Source organism: Dryobates pubescens, chromosome 25, assembly GCF_014839835.1.
Source record: "Dryobates pubescens isolate bDryPub1 chromosome 25, bDryPub1.pri, whole genome shotgun sequence".
Taxonomy (NCBI): Eukaryota; Metazoa; Chordata; class Aves; order Piciformes; family Picidae; genus Dryobates; species Dryobates pubescens.
Window position 1 is genome coordinate 2,201,383 of NC_071636.1, and position 22,007 is coordinate 2,223,389.

The following is a 22,007-nucleotide window of genomic DNA, read 5'->3' on the forward strand; positions in this document are numbered from 1 at the left end:
AATGCTGACAGAAGAAGCTGCTTTCCTAAAGATGATTACATTTTCCCCTGTCTGCAAACGTGCTGGTTGTGTAACACAAATGCATTATGCTCTATGAACTGAGAGGCAGCAAGAAGCGGTTCCATTGTTAGCACTCCAGGCATGTCTAATGAATCGTGTTTCCATGTTCTCTTGGTCACGCTGCAGAGTGCCCTCAGCCAGGGCTAAGCCTCCTGTAAAATGCTCTTTAGGATGGTTGTAGGAAGCTCAGCAGTGCCGGCTGAGGGGGAAGAGGGGAGGGAATGATCTGCTCTGCAGCTGCAGGGGCTGCTCAGCAGGGCTGGTATGGGAGTGATGGCAGCCAGTGGAAGGCTTCTCAGGGACTTGGCTCCTCAGAACTGCAGTTCAAAATGGAATTGGTTGTCTTGAGCTGGGCAGCTGTGCTTAAAGCAAACCTGTGCTCAAAAAGAGTGAAGACAGAGTCCCAGCGCTGCTTTCCAAACATTCTATCTGCATTTCAAGAGTGACGTCTTGCATACTTTATAAATGAGAAAAGACTTCTGGTTCCTTTTGCTCTTCAAGTATGGATTAACACAAACTGTATTTTTCCTAAGAAGAAATCTTGTTCAGCCTCTGGTGATGGCTGAACTTGCTCTGACTTCTCTTTGGGGAAAGGCTGCGCTCATACGTTCTGTTACCGCCGACGGAGCTCCTTGACTGTAGGGGAGGCAGCAGTACGCTCGATACGCTGTCAATGAAAACAGTTATGATAGAGAAGAAAAATACAGGTCCACATTCTCATTGCATTGTGGATGCAGAGAGGAAGGTCTTAGTGATGCAGATGTAATTCAGTGCTTTTATTTTCTTTGAAGCTAGAAACATGAAAAGGCCGAGGTGGGGGGAGTTGCAGCTGATGTGTGGAATGAGGCTTGCGGCGGCCGTAAATCTTAGGTGGTCAGTGACAATGGGAGGAAATGAAAACAGCTTGGAGATTGGGAAGAGGAAAGAAGAGAGCAAATCAGGTTTGGAGAGTGGAGGTTGTTTTGTGGGATTAGGAAAGCATGGTGATGCTTTTCAAAGCACTTGTTTGCCTTCACACTTCTTTTTTTGGATTACATTTATGTGCTGAGAAACTACTTATCCCCTGGTACCACCGAGTCACGGAGGGAAATGAGATGTAGCGGAAAGTGAAAAGTTCAGAAATGTGGAGGAAATGCTGGAAACTCCCAGGAGTAAACTTAAGCAAATACTTCTTTCCGAGGGCATCCGCAGTCCTGAACACTTCAGAGGAAGGGGGCGAGAGCCTTGCCAAGCTCTCACTCCATTTTCGCTGTGATCTGGTTAATGCTTTTCATCTATAGGAAACACCTCTGCAGAGACAGATGAAGTAGCCTGAACATGAAGCTGCTGAACACAAACACGGGGTGGAACAAACAGGGACTCGGGGGGAATTTTCTGGCACAGGAGAGCAGGTTTCACACTGCAGACAACTTCCTGCTGTCCTGCAGGAAGCAGTGTAAACCGCACAGAAATCGTGCCCTGTTGATGTTCACTTTATGCTGTCTTAGGACAGAGCTGGTGATTGTAAAAAGCATTGAAAGCAGAAACCACACAGCAAACTTCAGGGTTGTGTTTGGAATCTCTGGAGCGAGCCGCTGAGCGCTCTGGCGTAGCCTCTGCTGCATTCCTATGTAGAAAGCAGACCTGAGCTATAATTACACAGAAATGTTTATAGCGATTTCATAAATAACAGTTTGGGGTTTGGAGCAGTTAGCTATTGCCCCTGGACTTTTGGAATATTTGGAAGGATATTTCTAAGGAACCAGAAGTGGTTGCATATTTTATGCGACCAGGTTGTTCCTAGTGCCCTTGGAAATGTTGCATGGTTAACCATAGAGCTGAGGAAAGGTCACTGTAAGGATCCACGTCGTGGGGTGCTGCAGTGAAAAGTAAAGGAGACTGGGCAGGAGAGGAAGGTTGTGAGAGGATGAGACAGGAAGGGGAGAGAATGTAGTATTTATTATATACTCTAAAAAAAAGGGCTGAGAGAGTTGGGGTACTTCAGCCTGGAGAAGAGAAGGCTCTGGGGAGACCTTCTGGTGATCTTTCAGTCCTGAAAGGGGCTGGTCAGAAAGCTGGGGATAGATGATAGACTTCGGAGCAGGGCCTGTTAGGACAGGAGAAGAGATGACAGGACAGGTGTTCAAGAGGAGATTGGACATGGCACTTGGTGCCATGGTCTAGTCATGAGGTCTGTGGAGACAGGTTGGACTCGATGATCCTCAAGGTCTCTTCCAACCTTAGTTATACTGTGAAACCGTGATATGAGGGTTTGAAACTAAAAGAGGGACACTTAGATGAGAGAAAAGGAATAAATGTTTTACACTGATGGTGGTGAGAGTGTGGCCTAGGTTGTCCAGAGAGCTGAGACATGCCCCATCCATGGACCCCATTCCAACTGAGGTTGTTGGGGGCTCTGATCAACCTGTTCTAGTTGCAGATGTCCCTGCTGACTGCAGTGGGTTGGGCTAGCTGAGCTTTACAGGTCTCTTCCAACACAAACCATTCTATGATTTTTGTACCTATCAGGAATGAGAAGGCAGTAAAAGTAATACTTTAAGTAGTGGTAACATAATCTAAGTGCAGATAGTTACCTACCATCTGTTTTTCAATAAGTAGCTATTATGCTAATTTCTGTTTCAATGCACAACAATTACAGCCTGGTAGCATTCCTGTGATATTCGACAGCTGTTGCCTTTGAAGGTTTTATTTATCTTTCTGAAGTGCAACAATTTGAGTTTTGCTCTGCTTGGAAGTGTTAGTTTTTGTATAGAAAATTGTGGTGCATTGAAATGCAGACCAGGGTCGTGTCTGAGCAGCAATCTTTAGCCACAGTTTGCATTACTATCTGACTTCCCTGGAAGCGTGGTGCAGAACTTGTGCTGTTTAAGGCTACCTTGGCAGGACATGGATTGTAAATGCATCTGTGCACGTGCAGCATTTGTTCTCAGCGCTTCACATGAGCAAATGGTGGTTGTGGGGGGCATTTCTCCTGCCCCGGTCCTCATTTGGCTGACAAGTTGATTTGGGAGACCGAGAGCCAAGATGAATTCTCAGTGTTGTGAGAGTAAGCAGTACAATTTCCCTACGATCATAGCCAGTGCAAGGAAATTAGATCTCTAAGTGGGTTGAATCTGATTTAGTAATAAGTCAATTTAATCCCTAATGACTTCAGACGTGGATTTTACAAGGTGATCAATGGCAGTGTAACAATGATCGATCAATAGCGTTGCCTTTAATTGGATTTTTATGGGTGTAATATAGTTTTTCAGAATTAATGTACCATTGCATTGCTTTGTTACTCTTTTAACTCATTTCTTTAGAAGAAATGATGCTTCAAAATGCTAGTTAGTCTTTGAAATGTTGTTTTTAAGGGCACATTAATAAAAATTAAAATGAAAAATGAAATGCTTGCTTTTAGTAATTGAATTTCTGATTGTGATGGAGTTATTTGGCTGGGTGTTTGTAAAAACTGTGTCTACACAGGGAGGAACCCCACGGTCTTCATATTTCATGGGGAGGAGGAGACAAAATATCAGTGTAAGAGGGCACATAGGCTGCTCTGAATACGACTCCTGGGTAGCTGAGTAACAGAGTAACTCCCCTTCCTCAGCAGTTTGACACAGTCATCTTCCCTCCGAGTAATCTCCTTGTCCCATGTGTCCTGCTTTAATCTATCAGCGTTTCTGCAGTGTGCAGCGAGAAATTGATTTTCAGTAATTTTAATGGCTGAATAACTGGTCCTGTCCCAGAGTGTTTTTTCATATTTGCAGTGGCCAACGTGGTAACTGAAGGCAGTGTTCTGGATAATAGGTTTCATTAGTTTTGATGCCTGAGGTAAAAAAGCAGTAGGTGGGAATAAAGACCGGGTTTGATGTCTAGACGTTCATTTCAGCTGTTGCTGCAATATGATACATTAAAAGGAAATATGTAACATAGCTCTGAGGAAATATGTATTCTTTGAAACTAATTCTACTTTTAAACTGCACAAGGCAGTGTGACCTGAATTATTAAAATGTGGGTGGCTGAATTTCTTAAAGCTATAACTATCTCTGCAGTGCCGGCACAGTCTCGACTCGTTCGCTCTCCTTCCTTCCTAGCTTTCTTTTAAGTAAAATATGTCAGTTTGGTCACTGAAGCAGAACAGAGATCTTATTATCTTTCCACTATCTCTGCTGGGAGACCTAAAATTATTGAAGTATTTGCTTTGATATTTTGCTGTGACTTCTCTCCTTGAAATTTTTATAATAGTTTTTTTTCCCCCTTTGAGAACACGGCTGGCTTCATAAAAATCCTTGGACACTTTGAAGACCTTAATTCTCTGACTTGAGAATAAAAAAAAGACCCCAAGCTAACTGAGCTGCTCATTAATGTATGTTTAAATTATGAATTTCTGGTGTGAGTCTAAATCATTGTAGTTGCCTTTAATTCTTTTAACATCTGATCTGCAAGAATAAACTTCAAAATCAGGATGAATGTTCTGCTCCGCTTTTGAAGCCATGATAACAAACATTTATAAAGTGTACACACCAAGGCTATTGATTAATTCCCTGTCTGTATGGAGACTAGCAGTGAGATTTAGCACCTCAGCGTTATGAAAGTGTCAGATGCACCTTTGTTTTCTTTGTGGATTGTCTGCTAATTTCTTGGCAAGGAGAAAATAAACAGCATTTTCCCTGGGCAAGATTTGTTTGATAACCCTGCATTGTATCCCCTTTCAGCTGGTGGCTGGGGTTTTTTTTTGCCTTATTCCTGTCCACACACATATGCTGGATAAAGGTAGTAGCAGGTACTCAGCTGGCTCAGTAACTTCTATTATTATGTGCCCTGTCAGCTTACACAGAATTACTTCTTGCCATTGTGTCTCTGAAAATGTGGCTTTGGTGCTTCATTAACTTTCCGTGAAAATTTTAATGGCTGCTTATTTTTCCCTTTTCTAAGCTCTTCCAGAGTGAAACATCCCTCTTCAGTTAGATGAATAGAATATTCTCATACAAAACTGGCTGTCTCAAGTCGTTTTGTTTGCTTTCCCTGCACGCAACATGTGAAAGATAACTGCAAATTTCACACTTGTTTTTGGATCCATGTGGATTTCAAGAGCATGTTCTGAGGAGGATATAGGAAGGGCAGTTAGAAAAGTCATGGATTCACAGAATGGTTTGGGTGGGAAGGGACTTTAAGATCACCTAGTTCCAAGCCCTCTGCCATGGGCAGGGACACCTCCCACTAGACCAGGTTGCTCAACTGTCTCAACTAAGCAGTTCACAGAATTTCAGTTAATGGCAGAAAGGGTCTGACCTTATCTTCTTGATTATTTTTTCCCTGTGACTCCAGATTGTTAAAGATGGGCTATTAATAGACTTAGTTGTTTATTCTGAGATGTGGTATCATTAAAACAAACAAACTAAAAACCCAACCAAACAAAACACACATAGTAGTTGTTTGTTTTGGTGAGAAGTGTAGTGGTGAAGTCATCCCTCTGTTACAGGACAAACAGGGAGAAAGGAATGAACTGCCTGTCTCACAAGCCAGTAACTGCTTCTCCCAGCTGTCAGCCTTGCTCTGGAATGCACACATGCTTGGAGAAGGTAGTAAGCAGGTACAGATAAATATACACACAGATAGAGATACCTGCTTGCACAAATCTGTCACAATAAATCAGACAGATCACACAGGTGAGCAGGACTTTTAGAGGTCACCTGGTCTGAAATTCTCAGAATGGGATTGCCACAAACAACAGATCAGATTACTGATGGCTTTGCCTGGCTCCTGGAAAGTGGTGACCCACTGTTTTGTTCCACCTGCCTTGCTGCCTCTTTGAAACTCTCTCCTCTCTGACTTCCATGGAGGACCTGCTCTATTGTGCTCATTCTCTTACTGAAATTCAGCCTTTACTTGATTTCTCCCCTAGAAGCTTTCTTTTTGGCAGATGACTTTCACAGCTCTTGTCTAGTGTCAAATTCTTTGCCTCTGAGGAGACATATTTAAACTAGAGTAACAGAAAATACCTTCAGGACAGGATATAGGTGCTTGGCATAAGTCTGTTTCCGAACCTATGCAGCACCTGCTTTCTGTTAGCTCTATGCCTGAGAATGCTGTCAAGCAGCACTGGAAGTTGAAAGCACCGAGTGTTTAAAGCCCTACAAACCATTGTGTAGACAGAGAGCAACAATTAATTCCTAGTCTTAAACCTTCTGTAAGGAATTGAAAATATTCTTCAAAATCTAGTTGCAGTGTGAGGAACTTTGCAGCAGACAGGGGCAGCTAATCTCTAGTGTTTTGCCAAGTTTTGTAACTGGTCACCATTTGCATCTTGAGGTTGTAACTTGCTCCAGCTATTTCAGCTCTCCTGAAGCTAGCAGTAAGTGAAATGCTGCAGTACCCTCCCCCTCCCCCTGCCCCCTTCTTCATTTCCACTGCAACAGCCATGTGGACATAGCCTCAATTGTGAGATGAACATTTTTAGTATGATAAAGAAGTAATAGAGGTAATTACAGTAAGTATAGTGCATTAATGTATCTGGGAATCAAAGGCATTTATTTATTATAGGAAAATGGTTATGAGGATGTCTTATGATATACTTAAATTTAATAAGGAAATAGTCCAAATTCTATTTCATGTATAATTTATGTGAATGCCAAGTAATAAGAAAGCCAATTTAGAGAATTAGAATATTGAGGGATGATACCACTTCAGACTGTCCCCTTTTCCCTGTCCCATTCAGCTGCTGCTCCTCAGCCATCTGATCTCCTTGGCAGAGTAGACCCTGGGGACTTACCTACAAGGATCTCTACTGTGAGGTTGATTATGATTTTTTTTCCAGCTTTTCCTAGCCTTTGGGACACATCCCCTTGTACAGCCATTCCTTCTCCTGAATGCAGGATAGCCGTGAGTACAGCTGTAGTGTTGTGAGAGCAGGAGAGTGCTGCTGATTTCCAGTCCCTTCTGCTGGGAGCTATCTTCCGTGGCACGCCATGGGGAGGAAGGGGAGGGTGGTCCCATTCTGTTGGGGAATGGCAGAGCCCCAAGAGAGGCTGTGCCAGTCACACTGAAGCAGAGCAGAATACAGATGATGTCCAATACCTAAAGAATTTGGTACTTAAAACTATTCCAGTTCTATAGGCTATTACTTTCCATACAGCATAAAGCAGTATGGTCTGCTCTGATATCTTCTGGAGTCAGCAGGAAGAATATATGTGCACCAAATAGTTTGGAGATGTTCTGTAAGTTTCACTGAGTCCTGAGTTTGTTGTGCACACCTGGGAGCAGCTACTGAGTCCTGACTGAGAGCATCAGAGAAGGTCCCTGTTAAGTCATGGAATAGGCTCTTGTCTCTCCCATTTTGCATGAAGTTCTCAAGGAGGGGACAGTGCTGGCTTCTGACTCAGGTGGAGGCTCTGAAGTTTAAGACAACTGTTTTAAACATGAAATCTGAGGCCATGTGAAGTTCTGGCTTGTAAGCAGCTATGGTGTATCGCACACTGGATGTGGTGAGGATTTGCCAGCGTTCAAGGGGCCTTTCATGGTTTTGAAGGGAAAAGCTGTTTGGCTCCTGCTTGTGCCCGAAAGCACCAGTCTGCCTTCAGTCTTCTGAGGAAGTAATTGTGCTGTTGGGTGAGGTGATTTTGGTGCTTTTTCATCCTGTAAAAGGAGAGAGACTGTTACAAATATTAGCACATCACAACATTCCACCTTCACAAAATGTACCTCCCCTTGTTTGAGGTTGTGTGACTTAGGTTTGCTGGGAGGGAGAAGCGGCAGAATAAGGAACAGTGCTGGGTTTTAAGACTTCGGAGCTCTAGGTGAAGACTGCTGGCAATATTGGTGTTTTTCATCCAGCAGATACTCCTCAGAAGCCTTACTTTGAACATGATAGTAGAGTAAACTACACTTAGATAATAACCCCTGCATGATAGACGTGCTGTTGGAAGGTTTCCTCCTTTAAATTGGCTGAGGAGGGTGTTAAGTATTCAGCTCTTCACATGCTGTAGAATTTTGTTTGCATTTCTAAAGCTCTGCAGAGTATTCCTGTAAAACTGCAGTGACAGAGCACTGACAATTAACAAATTCTTACTCTTTGACAAAGTTATTTAATCATCTGTTTGTACTCTGCAGCTGAGATAGCATCTTTTAGCTGAATGAGATTTAGAATCTGGTGCAGGCATACCAAAAATAGTTTTACTCTTGGTAGTTTTAGCACCCAGAAGCAATGGAGTAAGAGGAGCAGATATTTGTGAGACTGTGCATCCTTCAGATCCTCATTCAGGTGAGCAGTTCATGCTGCACTCCACTGTGGGAGATTTGTGGATGATTTCATTTTAACTTTCTAAAGGCTCTGTGGTTTGGTACCGAGTTTACAATTGTTGTTTGGGAATAAAAGGCTGCTGTGTATTCCTTTCATGTTTGCTGTGTTTTAAACTGCAGTGCTTCGTGTCAGAACAAGGGAGGAATTTCACTTGAGTGTGGCAGTGAGAGGTTCAGGGTAGTTGTTTCATGTTGTTTAAGTTATGTAAATTGATTTTACACCTTTGAATGCTTCACTTTGTTTCTAGATTGTCTGCATCTGTGGTTAAGTTTTAAAGGATCTCTCAGAAGTCACGGCAAAGAATGATGGTGAATTCCTCACCTCCTACTTCAGGATTGAATGCTGTGAACAAATGTGTTTGGTTTTGTAATTTATGCTTGCCTTTTTTTTTTAAAATGCACAGTCAAGTGTTTTCAGCAAGTCAAGATTAAAGCTGCCTTGGCAGGATAGGTAATAGTTGAACTGATCTCCTGAAACTTGCTACTGTTGCAAATGGAAGCTGATGGAGTTGTACTTTGTATAAATATTTGCATTTCCCCATTCTGAGCATGTTGACGTTTTCTGTTTTTGTAGTGGTGGAGGAAGGACTGTGGGAGAATGGACTCTCCTATGAGTGTAGGACCCTGCTCTTCAAAGCAATTCATAATCTTCTGGAAAGGTAAGAAAAACCTCTATTGCACTCAAATATTTCATTTTGATGTTTATATTACAGACCATTTGTATTATTATTGATCTTAAACCACAGTTTTCTATAAGCAGAACTTGAGTACAAGAGAGGTAGGGTAGAGATGGATCTCTTGAATCATTTTCTCTGGTAATGTATCCTAGAATGCTGTGCAGACTAATTAAATGCTCACAGGAAGAATAATGTCCATTAGGTATTTCTGCTTGCATTTCTTGTTGGCAACTTACTTCAAAAGAAAAAAGAAAGTTTTCACTTCTTGAGCTGTTACAGCAAATAGACTTGCAGAGAATAATTGTATCTCATCTTCAACCCCTCTGATAAGGTTCAGTAGTATAGATCTAAAAAGATAACATTAAAAAAATCTTACCATGCATGTTAAAATGTGACTAAATCAGTGCACAACATTCAGGGTGAAAGTTGAACAGTTCCTGGCTCTGACAGGCCTGACGTATCCTAGCATGGTGTGCTTTTGTCTTGACCATAGCTACAACGTGCCTGCCAAGTTATTCACTATCAGCTGACACGCTGGCAGCTCTTTCTATAGCTTTCCAGCTATCAACTCTTAAGCTTCCTGAAGATCATCTTGCTTTTAGGCCTTCAGTGTGTTACATTGCATCTTGGACTATTGCATTTTATTTTTCCTATTGTACTGCCATTCTTCAGGTCATTATTGGCTCTCTGTATTATATTTCATGGAATCACAGAATGGCCTAGGTTGGAAGAGACCTTGGAGAGATCTACTGCCATGCTGCTGGACAGGGGGCAGGGATGCCTCTTGACTAGATTTGGTTACCCAAGGCCTCATCCAGCCTGGCCTTAAGCATTTTAGGCTGGATGTTAGGAAGAAGTTCTACACAGAGTGATTGCCCATTGGAATGGAGTGCCTGGGGAGGTGGTGGAGTCACCATCATTGGAGGTGTTCAGGAGGAGACTTGATTGGCTGCTTGGTTGTGTGGTTTAGTTGATTAGGTGGGTTGGATTAGTTGGTAGGTTGGACTCGATCTTGAAGGTCTCTTCCAACCTGGTCTATTCTATTCTATCTCCACAACCTCTCTGGGCAACCTATTCCAGAGTCTCAGTGCCCTTTGTACTGAAGAATTTCTTCCTAAACTCCAGTTTAAACCTACACTCCCTCAGCTTCAAACCATTCCCCCTTGTCCTGTCTCTAGACACCCTTATGAAAAGTCCCTCTGCAGGCTCCCTTCAGGTATTGGAAGGCAGCTCTAAGGTCCTCCTGGAGTCTTCTCTTCTCCAGGCTGAACAACTCCAGCTCCCTCAGCCTATTCTCATAGCAGAGGTGCTCCAGCCCTTGCATCATCTTTGTGGCCCATCTCTGTACTCACTGCAACAGTTCCATGTCCTCCTTATGCTGGCAACACCACAACTGGACGCAGTATTGGAGATGGAGGTCTCATCTCAGAGTTGTCATTAGGCTATTCCAAATTTTTCAGTCTTTGTAATACTAACACCAACAATTACAATGCACCTCTCTGTATCTTTGTTGCAGTCACTTTGCAGAATTTAGCATAATTTTTCTTATTTCAGAAAATAAGCTCATTGAAAAATACTTTGATCTTGTCTTGTTTGGTATCCTGTTTGCTTTGGTGCAGATTTAGGTTTGCATTCCTGAGCTCATTTCCATGAGTGTAGTAACTGTCCCCTCGCCTGTTAGCTGCCTGTCCTTGTCAGCTGGCTACCTGTGTGCGCATATGCAGGTACAAGAACTGGTTGTTAGAGTTCCTGTCTCCTGTGCCTGCAGTTTTATTAGGGGATTTCTGTGTAGGTAATAGACTGCTTAGAGTGAATAAAAATATGAAAAGGAAATTCCCTGTCTGGAATGTTCTCTAGTTCTTTAGCAACTTTGCAGTGTAAAAGGGAAAATAATTTGATGCATGTTTATTAAGCTGCAGTACCCGGCCAACTAACTATGAGTCTGAGTAGATGTTTTTATTCATTGGACCTTTTCAAGCCTGTGAAGTAAATTTGTAATTATGGTTTGGCTTTTTTAAGTAACTTAATTGAAATCAGTTGGCAGTTAGCAGGCTTGTTCTGTCCAGCTGTGACTGATAAGTCTTCAGAGCTCTTTTGCTTTCAGCTGTAACCTCTGGAACACAGTTGATCAGCATGCAGGTGTTAGCTGACAGCCTCATTTCATGGCACTGGAGGCTGATCTGGCTGGTGCCACAGCCTTACCCTCTCACCCTTGGAGATGTGGGTCCCACTGCTCTCCTGCCATGTGCCAACAGCAGCAGCTCTGGGTTGGTGGGGCTAACTAACAGTGTTGTGCTCTGGAACTGGGGAGCTGCTGTGGTGGCACACATTTGAGAACACCCCTGTTCTAGAAGTGTTCTCATGAGTAGTTGCCAACATGACTTAGGATGATGGTTTACCAAATATCTACCCAATTAGCTACCTCATTTCAACAGTATCATAGCTGATGCAAGTTACAGACTTTTGGGGGTCTTTTTTGTTCACCATACCAAATCTGAAGTTAACATGATGATTGTTGCCTTTAAAGTCATAGCAATACATCTGTGGGCTTTATTAAAATGAGAAGTAACACTTTAATTTCCAAAGACTCATTTTACCCTCTGTTTAGGGAAAGCTTGGGTAACAATAAAGAAGCCTTGAATTTCTTTTTGATCTTATCAGAAGGTGAGAGGGTTATGAGGATGATGAAGGAACTGGAACATCTGTCCTGTAAGCAAAGGCTGAGAGACCTGGGGCAGCATAGTCAGGAAAAGACTGAGAGAGGAACAAATACCTGAAGGGTGGGGTCAGGAAGGTTCCAGTCTCTTTTCAGTGGTGTCCTGTGATAGGATGAGGGTCAATGGACACAAACTGGAACAAACCCAGGAAGTTCCACCTCATCATGAGGAGAAACCTCTTTCCTGTGAGGGTGCTGGAGCCCTGAAGCAGGCTGCCCCGAGAGGTTGTGGAGTCTCCTTCTCTGGAGACTTTCAAAGCCCACCTGCATGTGTTGTGTGTGGCCTGGCCATGGGGCTTGGATTTGATCTCCAGAAGTCCTTTCACCCTGCCACCCCGCACGGTTCTCTGATTCTCTGACAGGGCTGTTGCCTGTGCCAGCAGTTTCGTGGGGTGTTTTTGGTTTCTCTTGCTGTGAAGGACAGATTCTGGGCTCTCAGAACGCTCCATGTCCCACTAAGGTGTAATGTTCTCAGCAGGCTACAGGTTGCCCTTTCTGAGCAGCCCCAGTGCTGGGGGACAGAGCTGGTGCAAGGCGTGCTGGCACCACAGGGCAGGAGGAGGCTGCAGCGGCCTGGTGCCGCTCAGAACCGGTTCCAGCTGGGTCCAGCGGGCGCTCTCACAGCTCATCTCCTGCTAGCCAGAGCTGCCCACAGCAGCACGGCTCAGCCCTGGTCAGGGAAAGGAGGGCAGCTGACGGGCAGGGAGCAGGGCAAAGGTGTTAGTTATGGTGGGAAGCAGTGTGGGGAGGGTGACCCCACTTCCACCTCCAGCTGTTGCCTCACAAGGAGCTGGAGGGACCGAGTGGAGCCTGCAGAGGAAACAGGGAAGCTGTGAGTAGGAAGAAGCAAGGAGAACGTTCGTTTCATGTTAACCCCGGGAAGGACAGGAGGAGAAGGTATTGGCACAACTTCTTTTTCTCGGGTTAACTCAGGACAAATGTGTGATCAGAAGTTAATGTTAATCAGCAGTGTAGCAAATGTTAGAGGATCTGAGGAAATAATACTCCAAATGTTGTGGTGTTATTTCCTAATCATTAGTGTGCCCTTGGTGGGTCATGGGGGTTTTTCCATAGAAAATCAGAGGAGAGGTCAAGTGGCAGTGAAATGCTCCAACAGCTGTAGTGCTGAGGGAGAAAATACCACTAGAGAAATGAGCCAAGGAGTCCAGAGTGCTTTATGTCCTTATTTCAGAAGATTAAATAACTGCCTGTAAGTGTATACTCACTTGGGCTTTTATGACCAATTTTTTTTAACCCAAGATCATTGTTCCTGTTAAAGACTAGTCACCAGCTGAGTGCCTGTGCAGCAGAAGTAACTCCTTACTGTCATTTGAAATCCACGCTGCTGCAGTTGTGTCCCATTTCATACAGGCTTATACCTTAAACCATCTCTGAGTCGGTTCAGCAGGTGAAGGTTGGCTGATGATTATTTTTTAAGTCCTAGTCGACCCATGAAGACTTTTTTCCTAGCAAAGTAGCATTAGATTGAAGCAGTTAAACCTGTTACCATGAGACATGCTGATGTGCCACTGAAGTGTGTGTGATGGGAAGAGTTTGTGATGTTTTTTGCTGCTACAGATTATTTTCTTTGGTGATCTGATGTAAACTTCACAGGCTTCCTTTTGTTTGTATAAAGTACACTGACACTGACAGACTTTCTCTGATAGCAAATATTTCCTAGGGAAATGGTTGCTGAAACATACTTTTTTCCCCCTCTATCAGCACAAGGCACACTGTCTTTAGATCTCTGCTGGTTTAGCTTTCATATTCAGTTTAAGATACTGGTATATTCAACTGAGCTGGATTCTTTTTGCTTTGAGAAAGCACTGTTAGACTTTTCCTCAGCATAGCTTTAGCTGTACAACACCCTGCCAGGTTTATACAGCAGAATTAGGAGCACAGTAGTATCTGTTGTTTGTCATCTATTTCCTTTAGGTCTTCTAGGTATGCTTTTGAAGTATAGATCTCACAGTTCTTTTAAACCTTGCAGAATGTACTTTCCCAGGAGGTTTCAAGTGATTTTTGTTTTGGTTAATCTCTAGCAAATGCTATAGAAAGAGACTATTGGAAAACTTTAAAGAATGGAGAAGTGTAGTAGTTCTATCTAAATCTGAGACAGGGACCTGCTGGAATAGATCCAGAGGAGGGCCACAAAGATGATCAGAAGGCTGGAGCACCACTCCTGTGAGGACAGGCTGAAAGAATTAGGGTTGTTCAGCATGGAGAAAGCTTCAGGGAGACTTGCATTTCAACATCTGAAGGGGATCTACAGGAAAGCTGGAGAGGGTCTGTTCAGAAGGGCCTGTGGGGATAGGAGAAGGGACAGTGGTTTAGAAGTGGATCAGGGGAGAGGCATCAGAGGTTGGACATCAGGAGGAAGTTCTTCACAACGAGGGTGGTGAAATGCTGAAATAGGCTGCCCAGGGATGTAGCTGAGGCCCCATCCCTGGAGGCATTCAAAACTAGACTTGATGTGGCCCTGGACAGTCTGCTCTAGTTGGTGGTGTCCTTGCTGAGTGCAGGGGTTTGAGCAAGATGTCTTTTGAGGGTCCCTTTTCCACCCAGTGCAACCTGTGAATCTGTAAATAAGGATGACCTGAAACGTGTAGGGAAAGCTTGGATATTGTAACTAAACTGACCAGTTTTTCAGAGTTTTGGAGACCTCCTATTCACCTTACTGGAAGATACTCCTTCCTAACACATTTCTGTGTGTGACCCCTTGGACATGATGTTCAGCTGCATGCTTAATGTATGAAGCTTGCTGGCATATTGCTAGTGTGATTCATCTCTACAGGTGGACTTAGAAAGGCATGAAGCAGTCCTTAGCTTGTCAGTCTAAATTGGTTATTGATCACTTTGCATCCTCACTGCTATTTTTTGGTTTTGGTTTGGTTTTTTGTTGTTGGTTTGTGGTGTTTTTTTAAGACCTAGAACATGGAGTCTCTGTAAAGAAATTGTGCACCACACAGAGTGGGTAACTTACTGCTTGACATCTAGTGATGTGCAGTGAGGTTTTCTGAGAGGAAACAGTAATTATGGGAGTCTCAACACCTGAAATCATGCTGTGGATCACGTGAAGGAAAAATGGTTCAATGTTTTATTTGCCTAATCCAATTTCCTGTCATTCATGGACTGTGCTATGCCATTTACATGCTGAAAATACAGGCATGCATATTGTGTGGCAGGAATTCAGAGAGAAGCATGGTGTAGAAAAGAATTGGGCTGATGAATTGTCTTTGTGCAGAAAAAATGGGATGGGAAAAAAAGGAGTAGCATAGAGCAGAAAAGGTGGTGTCAGAGACGAGGGGAACTGCTTATGTGAAGGTCAGCATCGGTGGCAGCGTCGTGAGGCTGGGCAGCGACTCTGCGACTTAGTGTGGGAAAACGGAAAGCAGCGAGGTTCCAGGGAAGCCAAAAGCTGCAAAGTTGATTCCAATGTGATGGAAACTCAGCTGCTTACTCTTTTCAATGTACTGTCTTCCAAGACTGCTTTTAATTGCATCTTAAGACACAAGTAGTAATTGTTGCTGTAATTTTTTTTCCTTAGGTGCTTGATGGATAAAAACTTTGTAAGAATTGGAAAATGGTTCATCAGACCCTATGACAAGGATGAGAAGCCTGTTAATAAAAGGTAAGGTGATCTCTGTATCAAGCACTGTTCTGGCAGTGTTGTATGTTCCATGATGGGAATTTGATGCTGCATTTTGGTGTAGCTTTCCCACTTCTCTTACCATGTAATAAATGTAAATGCAGATTCTGTTTGTTCAGGTCAGTAATACCCAGAAAGCAATGAAACAGCATTTCAGGTCTTGTTATGGTAAGAAGGTGAAGTTAGTTTAACTCCACAGAAGGAGAACTTTTTTATGTATGTGTTCTGAACAGCATCTGCCTGATTCTCCCATTATACAACAGAATTGTAGTTATGACAAATTATTTGAATTTCTGGGCACTTAACCCCAAGCTGGCATTTTAAAGCAGCATAATAAATCCTAGATGGGTTCAGTTATGTTCTCCAAAGATGCCAGCCGTGATACGCAGCTTTCACTGATTAGGCAGCCTGACAAATCAGACCTGTATATCTGATTAATGTGCTTCCCTTGCAGCAGCAGAAGCTTGGAAAAGGGCTAGCTCTCTCCACTGGCTCATTGCTATTTCCTCTCCTGGCTGTAAAGGTTACAATGTTCTCAGATCTTCTGGTACTTGCATTTATAGTCATCCGCTAAACAAGTTCTGTCAAAAATAATCTGAGTTAAGCTGAAACACAGATTTTCTAGTGGGAATCATTTTGACAGAACTGGGTTAGGAAGTGACTAAACATGCAGTTATGCTGGAAGATTGGAAGGTAATGAGCAAGTAGAGATGAAGTGGGGTGGCAACTCCTTCCTCCAGCATGGCTACAGTCACAATAGTGTGTCTGATGGCAGCTGTAGGTATAGGTGAAGAGAATTCTGTGGCTCATACACAGTTTCTCCTTCGTCTCTCTGTCTCGCTGTTCTCTACGGCAGAAATGCCTTACCTCTGGTACAGTGTGATGCTACAAATGGTTGGCTTCCTCTGTAACAGACTCTGTTAACCAGGTACTTCCAAGCAGCAGTTGTTTTGAAGATAGAATGCAGTAATTGAACATGGATTTCACATTGCTCTAATGGCAGGCAGCCTTTGAAAGGTCTATTTCTTCCCCCCCTACTTTTCTCTGTCCTTGCTCTTTTCTCATGTCTTCTCTGCTGCTTTCCTGATCACACCAAGATCTAGTTTACTTTTCTGGAAGATTAATTCCCTAAAGAGACATAAGTAGTGGAGTCTATTCCAGCTACTGTCCACAAAAGCGAATTGTTTTATCAACTTCACTGCAGCCTTTGTGCTCAGATTAACTGTATTTGTAAATCTCATGTTGTGTATTGTGGTGTTCCTGGTGTGTATCCATTCAAGAAGTGAAGCCATCTGACACTCCATGGTGTCAGTCAGAAACAGCAGTAGCTCTGGTATGCCAGCTACTGTTACTTCAGAATTCTGGCAGATTAGTAGGTCCCATGTCCTCTTTCCCTGTGTGTAGCAGCAACTCACTTGTGCAGCAAGGGGCTAATACCTGTGTAAACACAGGTACAACATGCACATAACTGCCTGCTTTGAAGCATGGCACAAAAAATGAATTCCTGTTGAACTTCAACTGTATTTGAACTATTCCTGTATATAAAGCTGACATTTTTAGAGCAGATGTTAGGGTTTGAAGACTCAAGAATTGTTGATTTGTTTGCTTTCTCTCTTTTTTTTCTGAAGTACTTGTCACTGCAGATCCAATGGAAAACAGTCTTTCAAAAGCATGTATTTAGCTTGATTCGAGATAGATTTTATGTTGTTTCAGGCTGATAGTTTTATCTGCTACAAATACATCATTGGAGTTGACTGATCTCACTGAAAGATGGTAGTGAAGACTGCTAAAGCTGACAGAAGAGTCAGCTGTGGACAGGAAGCAGCAAATAGGAGGAGACTTTGGGGACTGATTTGTCCAGACCATTTTTATTTATCTTCCTCAGTGTGGCACAGAAATCTGTCTTTACAAAAATTAAGTGATTTGTGTTAATTCCACATAAATTATTTGTGAAACCTTTGCTCTGAGCCACTTTTTGCTGTAGATAAAGCAATAAGGAGCAGCTGCAGGATGAAAAGGCCAGCTGAGAGCATGTAGGTGTTTTAGCACTGTGGGTAACGCCTTCATGACCAAACAAGTGGTGTTCTTAAAAGCAATAGCTAACCTCATGTTTGTGTGTGAAATACTAGAAATAAACTGTGTGTATGTGCAGTGTGGGAACAGATACTCCCTGCTGCAAATGTGGAATGATAAAGGCAGCTCTACACAGCTATGTACTCTCCTTGAACAGAGAACAACTGGACAGGTGTCATTCTGGCAAAGAAATACAAATGGCTCCCAAGTCTGCTGCCATCCTTCTACTGATGGCAGAGTTAATGCTCTCACATTTCCAGCACCCTGACTTACTAACATCATTTCAGGAAGGTACCAAAAAGTCTTAGGCTGGGTGTGAATCAACAGGGAAGGAGGTTAACTTTCTGTGGTTGGCTTTCAAGGAGTAAATTCCTTCAGGGCCTGTGATTTTTGTGAATGGCATTAACGGAGAAGGGCAGGGAGAGCTGTGATTTTTAGAATGAAGTCAGGGATGAAGTGGATCATGGCAGTGGCCATGACCTAGTTAGTCCTGGGATGTGGAAAGGAGGTCTGGGAACAATAGCTGACCTTGGGGGTGACAATATGCAGGAGGAGATTTTCCTGGCCTTCTTGGGAGCAGCAGAGGGGGTTGAAGGCAGACCCCTGTGCTGCTGTGTTTTGCTTACAGTGTGGAACCAGCTGCTTTTCACAGGAAATTTAGCACAAGAACTTGTGGGTTTTTCTTTCCCAGGTACCTTTAATATTATGTGTCACTTACTAAAAAAAATTCTTCCTGTTTTGTTGTCTGCTCTGCAGCAGAGGTGTCTAAAATAATGTTACTGCTGGAAAATGGCAAACTTCTTTGTTTATCTACACAGCTTCCTTAAGGAGAGAGAGAGAGATGTGTGTTTGGAGTTTACAGGAGTGGTCTGATACAGGGCTTTGATAGTGCCTTCCACTGTGTGGTGAGAATTCATCTTCACAGTCTGTTCAGAATCACTTTCCAAGTTTTGTACAGGGCTTTTTTTTGCTTTGTTAAACCTCATACAACTGACCTTGGCCCGTTGATTCAGCCTGTCCACATCCCTCTGCAGATCCTTCCTACCCTTGAGCTGATCAACACTCACACTCAATTTGGTGTCATCTGCAATCTTCCAGAAGACACACTTGATTCCCTTGACCAGATTATTGATAAAGAGAACTGGTCCTAGCACTGAGCCCTGGGGAACACCACTTGTGACTGGCCACTGACTGGATTTAACTCCATTCCCCACTGGTTTTCGGGTCTGGCCATCCAGTTTTTCACCCAGCAAAGTGCGCAGCCGTTGAAGCCCATGAGCAGCCAGTTCTCCAGGAGGATGCTGTGGGAAACAGCGTCAAAGGCTTTAATAAAGTCCAGATAAACAACCTCCACAGCCTTTCTCTCATCCTCCAGGTGGGTCACCTTGTCATAGAAGGAGATTAGGTTTGTCAAGGAGGGCCTGCCCTTCATGGATCCGTGCTGTCTGGGCCTGATCATCTGGTTGCCCTGCACATGCTGCATAATGGCACTCAAGATGATCTGCCCCGTGACGTTCACCAGCACAGAGGTCAGACTGACAGGTCTGTGGCTTCCTGGGTCCTCCTTTCAGCTCTTCATGTAGATGAGCATCAAATTTGGCATTTCCAGTCAGTTGGGACCTCCCCACTTAGCCAGGACTGCTGGGAAATGATGGGAAGTGGCTTGGTGAGCGCTTCCCCCGGCTCCCTCAGTACTCTCGGGCATATGCCATCCAGCCCCAGAGGCTTGTGTATGTGCAGTGTTGCCAGTGAACACCATCCTAAGGGAGGAAAATAACAAAAATCAGTCTGATTTAGTTTTAAATAATGTGTGCTTGTTCCTGACTTGCCAAAATAAATGTCAAAAGAAACACAGAGTAAAAAGAAATAGTGCGTGTTTCTCAATCTTTCTTCCTAGCCCTGTAAAAATAAGCTTTTCTGTTTCAACTGGAGAGGCTTCCTTCCCAGACAAATATTTTCCTATTTTTGAGGTTTAAGTTCTGAAATGTTATGTTTCTCTTTGCTGAGTTTCCTCTCAGTCTTCTGGTTTCAGTAAAATCGCAAACCAAGCTTGTGTGTGTTACCTGTGCTTGGCTGGGTTTTGGTGCCGTGTGCTAAAGCTGACTCAATTCTTACCCACTCTCAAGGACTGGGTAGGGCACCCGGTGGAATATGATCTGCATTCAGATGGTAGCAGAAGGAATAGATGGGAAGTGCAGATAATAAGTGTTTTCACAAGCCTTTTCCAGCAACAGCTGGTGTCATTGATATCTATATACTTAAATATGTTTTAAAGTAATTTAATGTAATTATATCCAAGTATATTAATCTAATACCATTAGTCAGTAGAATGTATTCTTATGTTCTATAGACAGAAGACAATAAAACATTACCAACAGCCTCGGGTTACTTAGGGATGCTATTAAGATGGTTTGGGAAAATGCTATTCAAGCAGCACCATTTTAATTACTATTCTCTGCTGTGGTGAGATGCTACTGGTAGTCTGAGGTTATTTTGTGTCATGTTCTAAGAATTTTCTGTGTAAAATTCTTGATTGAAACATGTTAGGATACTGCTGGAAAAAAGGCATTTTGGACTGAAGGTCTCAGTGTTCCTGTGCTGCTTTACCCAAGTAATAACAAAGCTATAAATTAAGGAGTGTTGTGCATTCAACTGTCTGATGTTTTTCATTTAGCAATCAAAACAATAAACCAGAGTTTTCTGGAGGATGGTAAGAAGTGTCACAGCACACAGTGTAAAACTGTCAGTGTCCCAGTTTGCATTTACCTCTGCACAGCTCTCCATATGGTGTGTAGCTGCGGCTGCTTTCTGACTGTCCATCAGCACGTGGAACAAGAGGCCAGAGTGGCATACCTGCAGCAGCTAGCAGTGAGGGTTGCTGTCTTTGTGACAACTACCCAACCTTTTCAGCTGCTTTTTTTTTTTTCTGGGATGAGGGCACTAAAAAAAGTGGCAAACCAGCTCCACCCAATTGTCACATTCCTTGATCCTTGCCAAGGAGGATCAAGTAAGTTCTCGGAATCACAAGAAAACTCTCTATGTGGTGTCACTGGTGAGAGATCCTTGGGGTCCCTTCCAGCCCTAACAATTCTATCATTCTGTGTCACTGGAGCAGTGCTTCTAGCCTGCTGCACATACCCACTGCAGCTGGTTCAAATCATGCTGTATCTGACACAGCTGTTTACTGGATGTGTGGAGCTGAGCCAGGCAACTGAGGTGAAGCATAAGGGTTGTTAGAAGATGTGCTGTTGGCTGTTCAGCCCTGTGATATTCTCTGGTTTATTGATAGACCTGAATTTGGAATTCCCTCTGTGCTGGTAAGCCTTTGTCTTGGTTATGGGTGCAGTGACATCTTTATTTAGGTGCAGCATTATCTCAAAGCAGGACTGCTACTCGTGACATTTATGTTGGTGTTTGTGCTGTGTGTTTTGGAGCACCTGGGTGTCTCTGGCAGCCACAATGTAAATTGTGGGTCCCTTGTTTCATACAGAAGCTCCAGAAGGTGGGCAGGATGGTGTGATGCAGGAGGATGCACAGCAGTATTGGCAGAGGCTGGTAATCTGGCCTGGCAGAGTCTTGTAAAATGATGTTTCTAAGGTCTAGTTGTTTGGCTCTTAGTGAGCTTCCAGCACAGAAGCAAGATACTACTGATCAACATCTACCAGTTTGAAATGGATTGTTAGCAGAATTCCTATCCCCTTTTGCCTGGAGAGAGAAAAATTCCATCTGGCCCACTGCCTTTAAAGGCAGATTGTCTTCCTGTGCTGTACCTGAGCCAGGAGATTAGTCAAGCTGCTGTCACAGAGTGTCGTGGAGCTTTCACAAGCTGATTTTGGTGGGGTGCCTGAGACTTTGGATTGCCTTTTTCCTTCTGAAATACTCTGCCTATTTTCACCATGTGCTTTTAACTACCCTTTCACTGTATGAGTTTGAGAAAGCCAGGATATATGGGTTATGTCTGTTGGGATGTATGTGTTTCCTTGTACAGCCAGTTTGGGTCATCTCTTTGACCCTTTTGGGGGGCTGTAGTGGCACACATGTTTATGGATTCCAGGTTCTCTCTAGAATGTTGAAGTTCAGGATCTTTTTACTCATTCAATGAAAGTAAAAAGATCTATATAAAGTTGCTCTTGCCATTTTCTGGATGTGTCCAACTTTCCCTTGGAGTTATTTGCTGGCAAGATTTAGTCTATACAAGTACTAAGGAAAGCCTGCATGTACTCCAGTTACTTCTGTTATGTGATTGAGACACTACATTGCTTTTCACACTTGTGTAACTTCTACAAAAGATGGTTGGAATATTTTTGGCCTAAGGCTACACAAATGGCAAGTAGTTCAGAAAATCAAAGTTGTTGTGTGTTTCTGTTTTCTTTTGAGCCTTGTTTTTATCTGCATGGTTTAAAAGTGACTTAGTGTCTTCATTAAGTGTTTTTGGATACACTGATGTCAGACACTTGAACTTCAATAACTGTATATGAAGCTTGGCTTAATCAGGACTTGGTGACCAATTAGTGAAGTCCCACTAATGTTTAAGCTCCTTTTCTCATTA

At 43.2% G+C, this 22,007-nt stretch overlaps 1 protein-coding gene across 1 annotated transcript in view; it reads left to right on the forward strand.

Moving 5' to 3' along the window:
* The window catches only part of MED13L (mediator complex subunit 13L), a 199,766-nt gene that overhangs the window by 84,079 nt on the left and 93,680 nt on the right, over positions 1–22,007 (forward strand). Inside the window, exons 3-4 of the mRNA XM_054173322.1 lie at positions 8,918–9,002; positions 15,284–15,367. Of these exons, the coding sequence (XP_054029297.1) occupies positions 8,918–9,002; positions 15,284–15,367 (169 nt within the window). The remainder of the gene's footprint in view (positions 1–8,917; positions 9,003–15,283; positions 15,368–22,007) is intronic.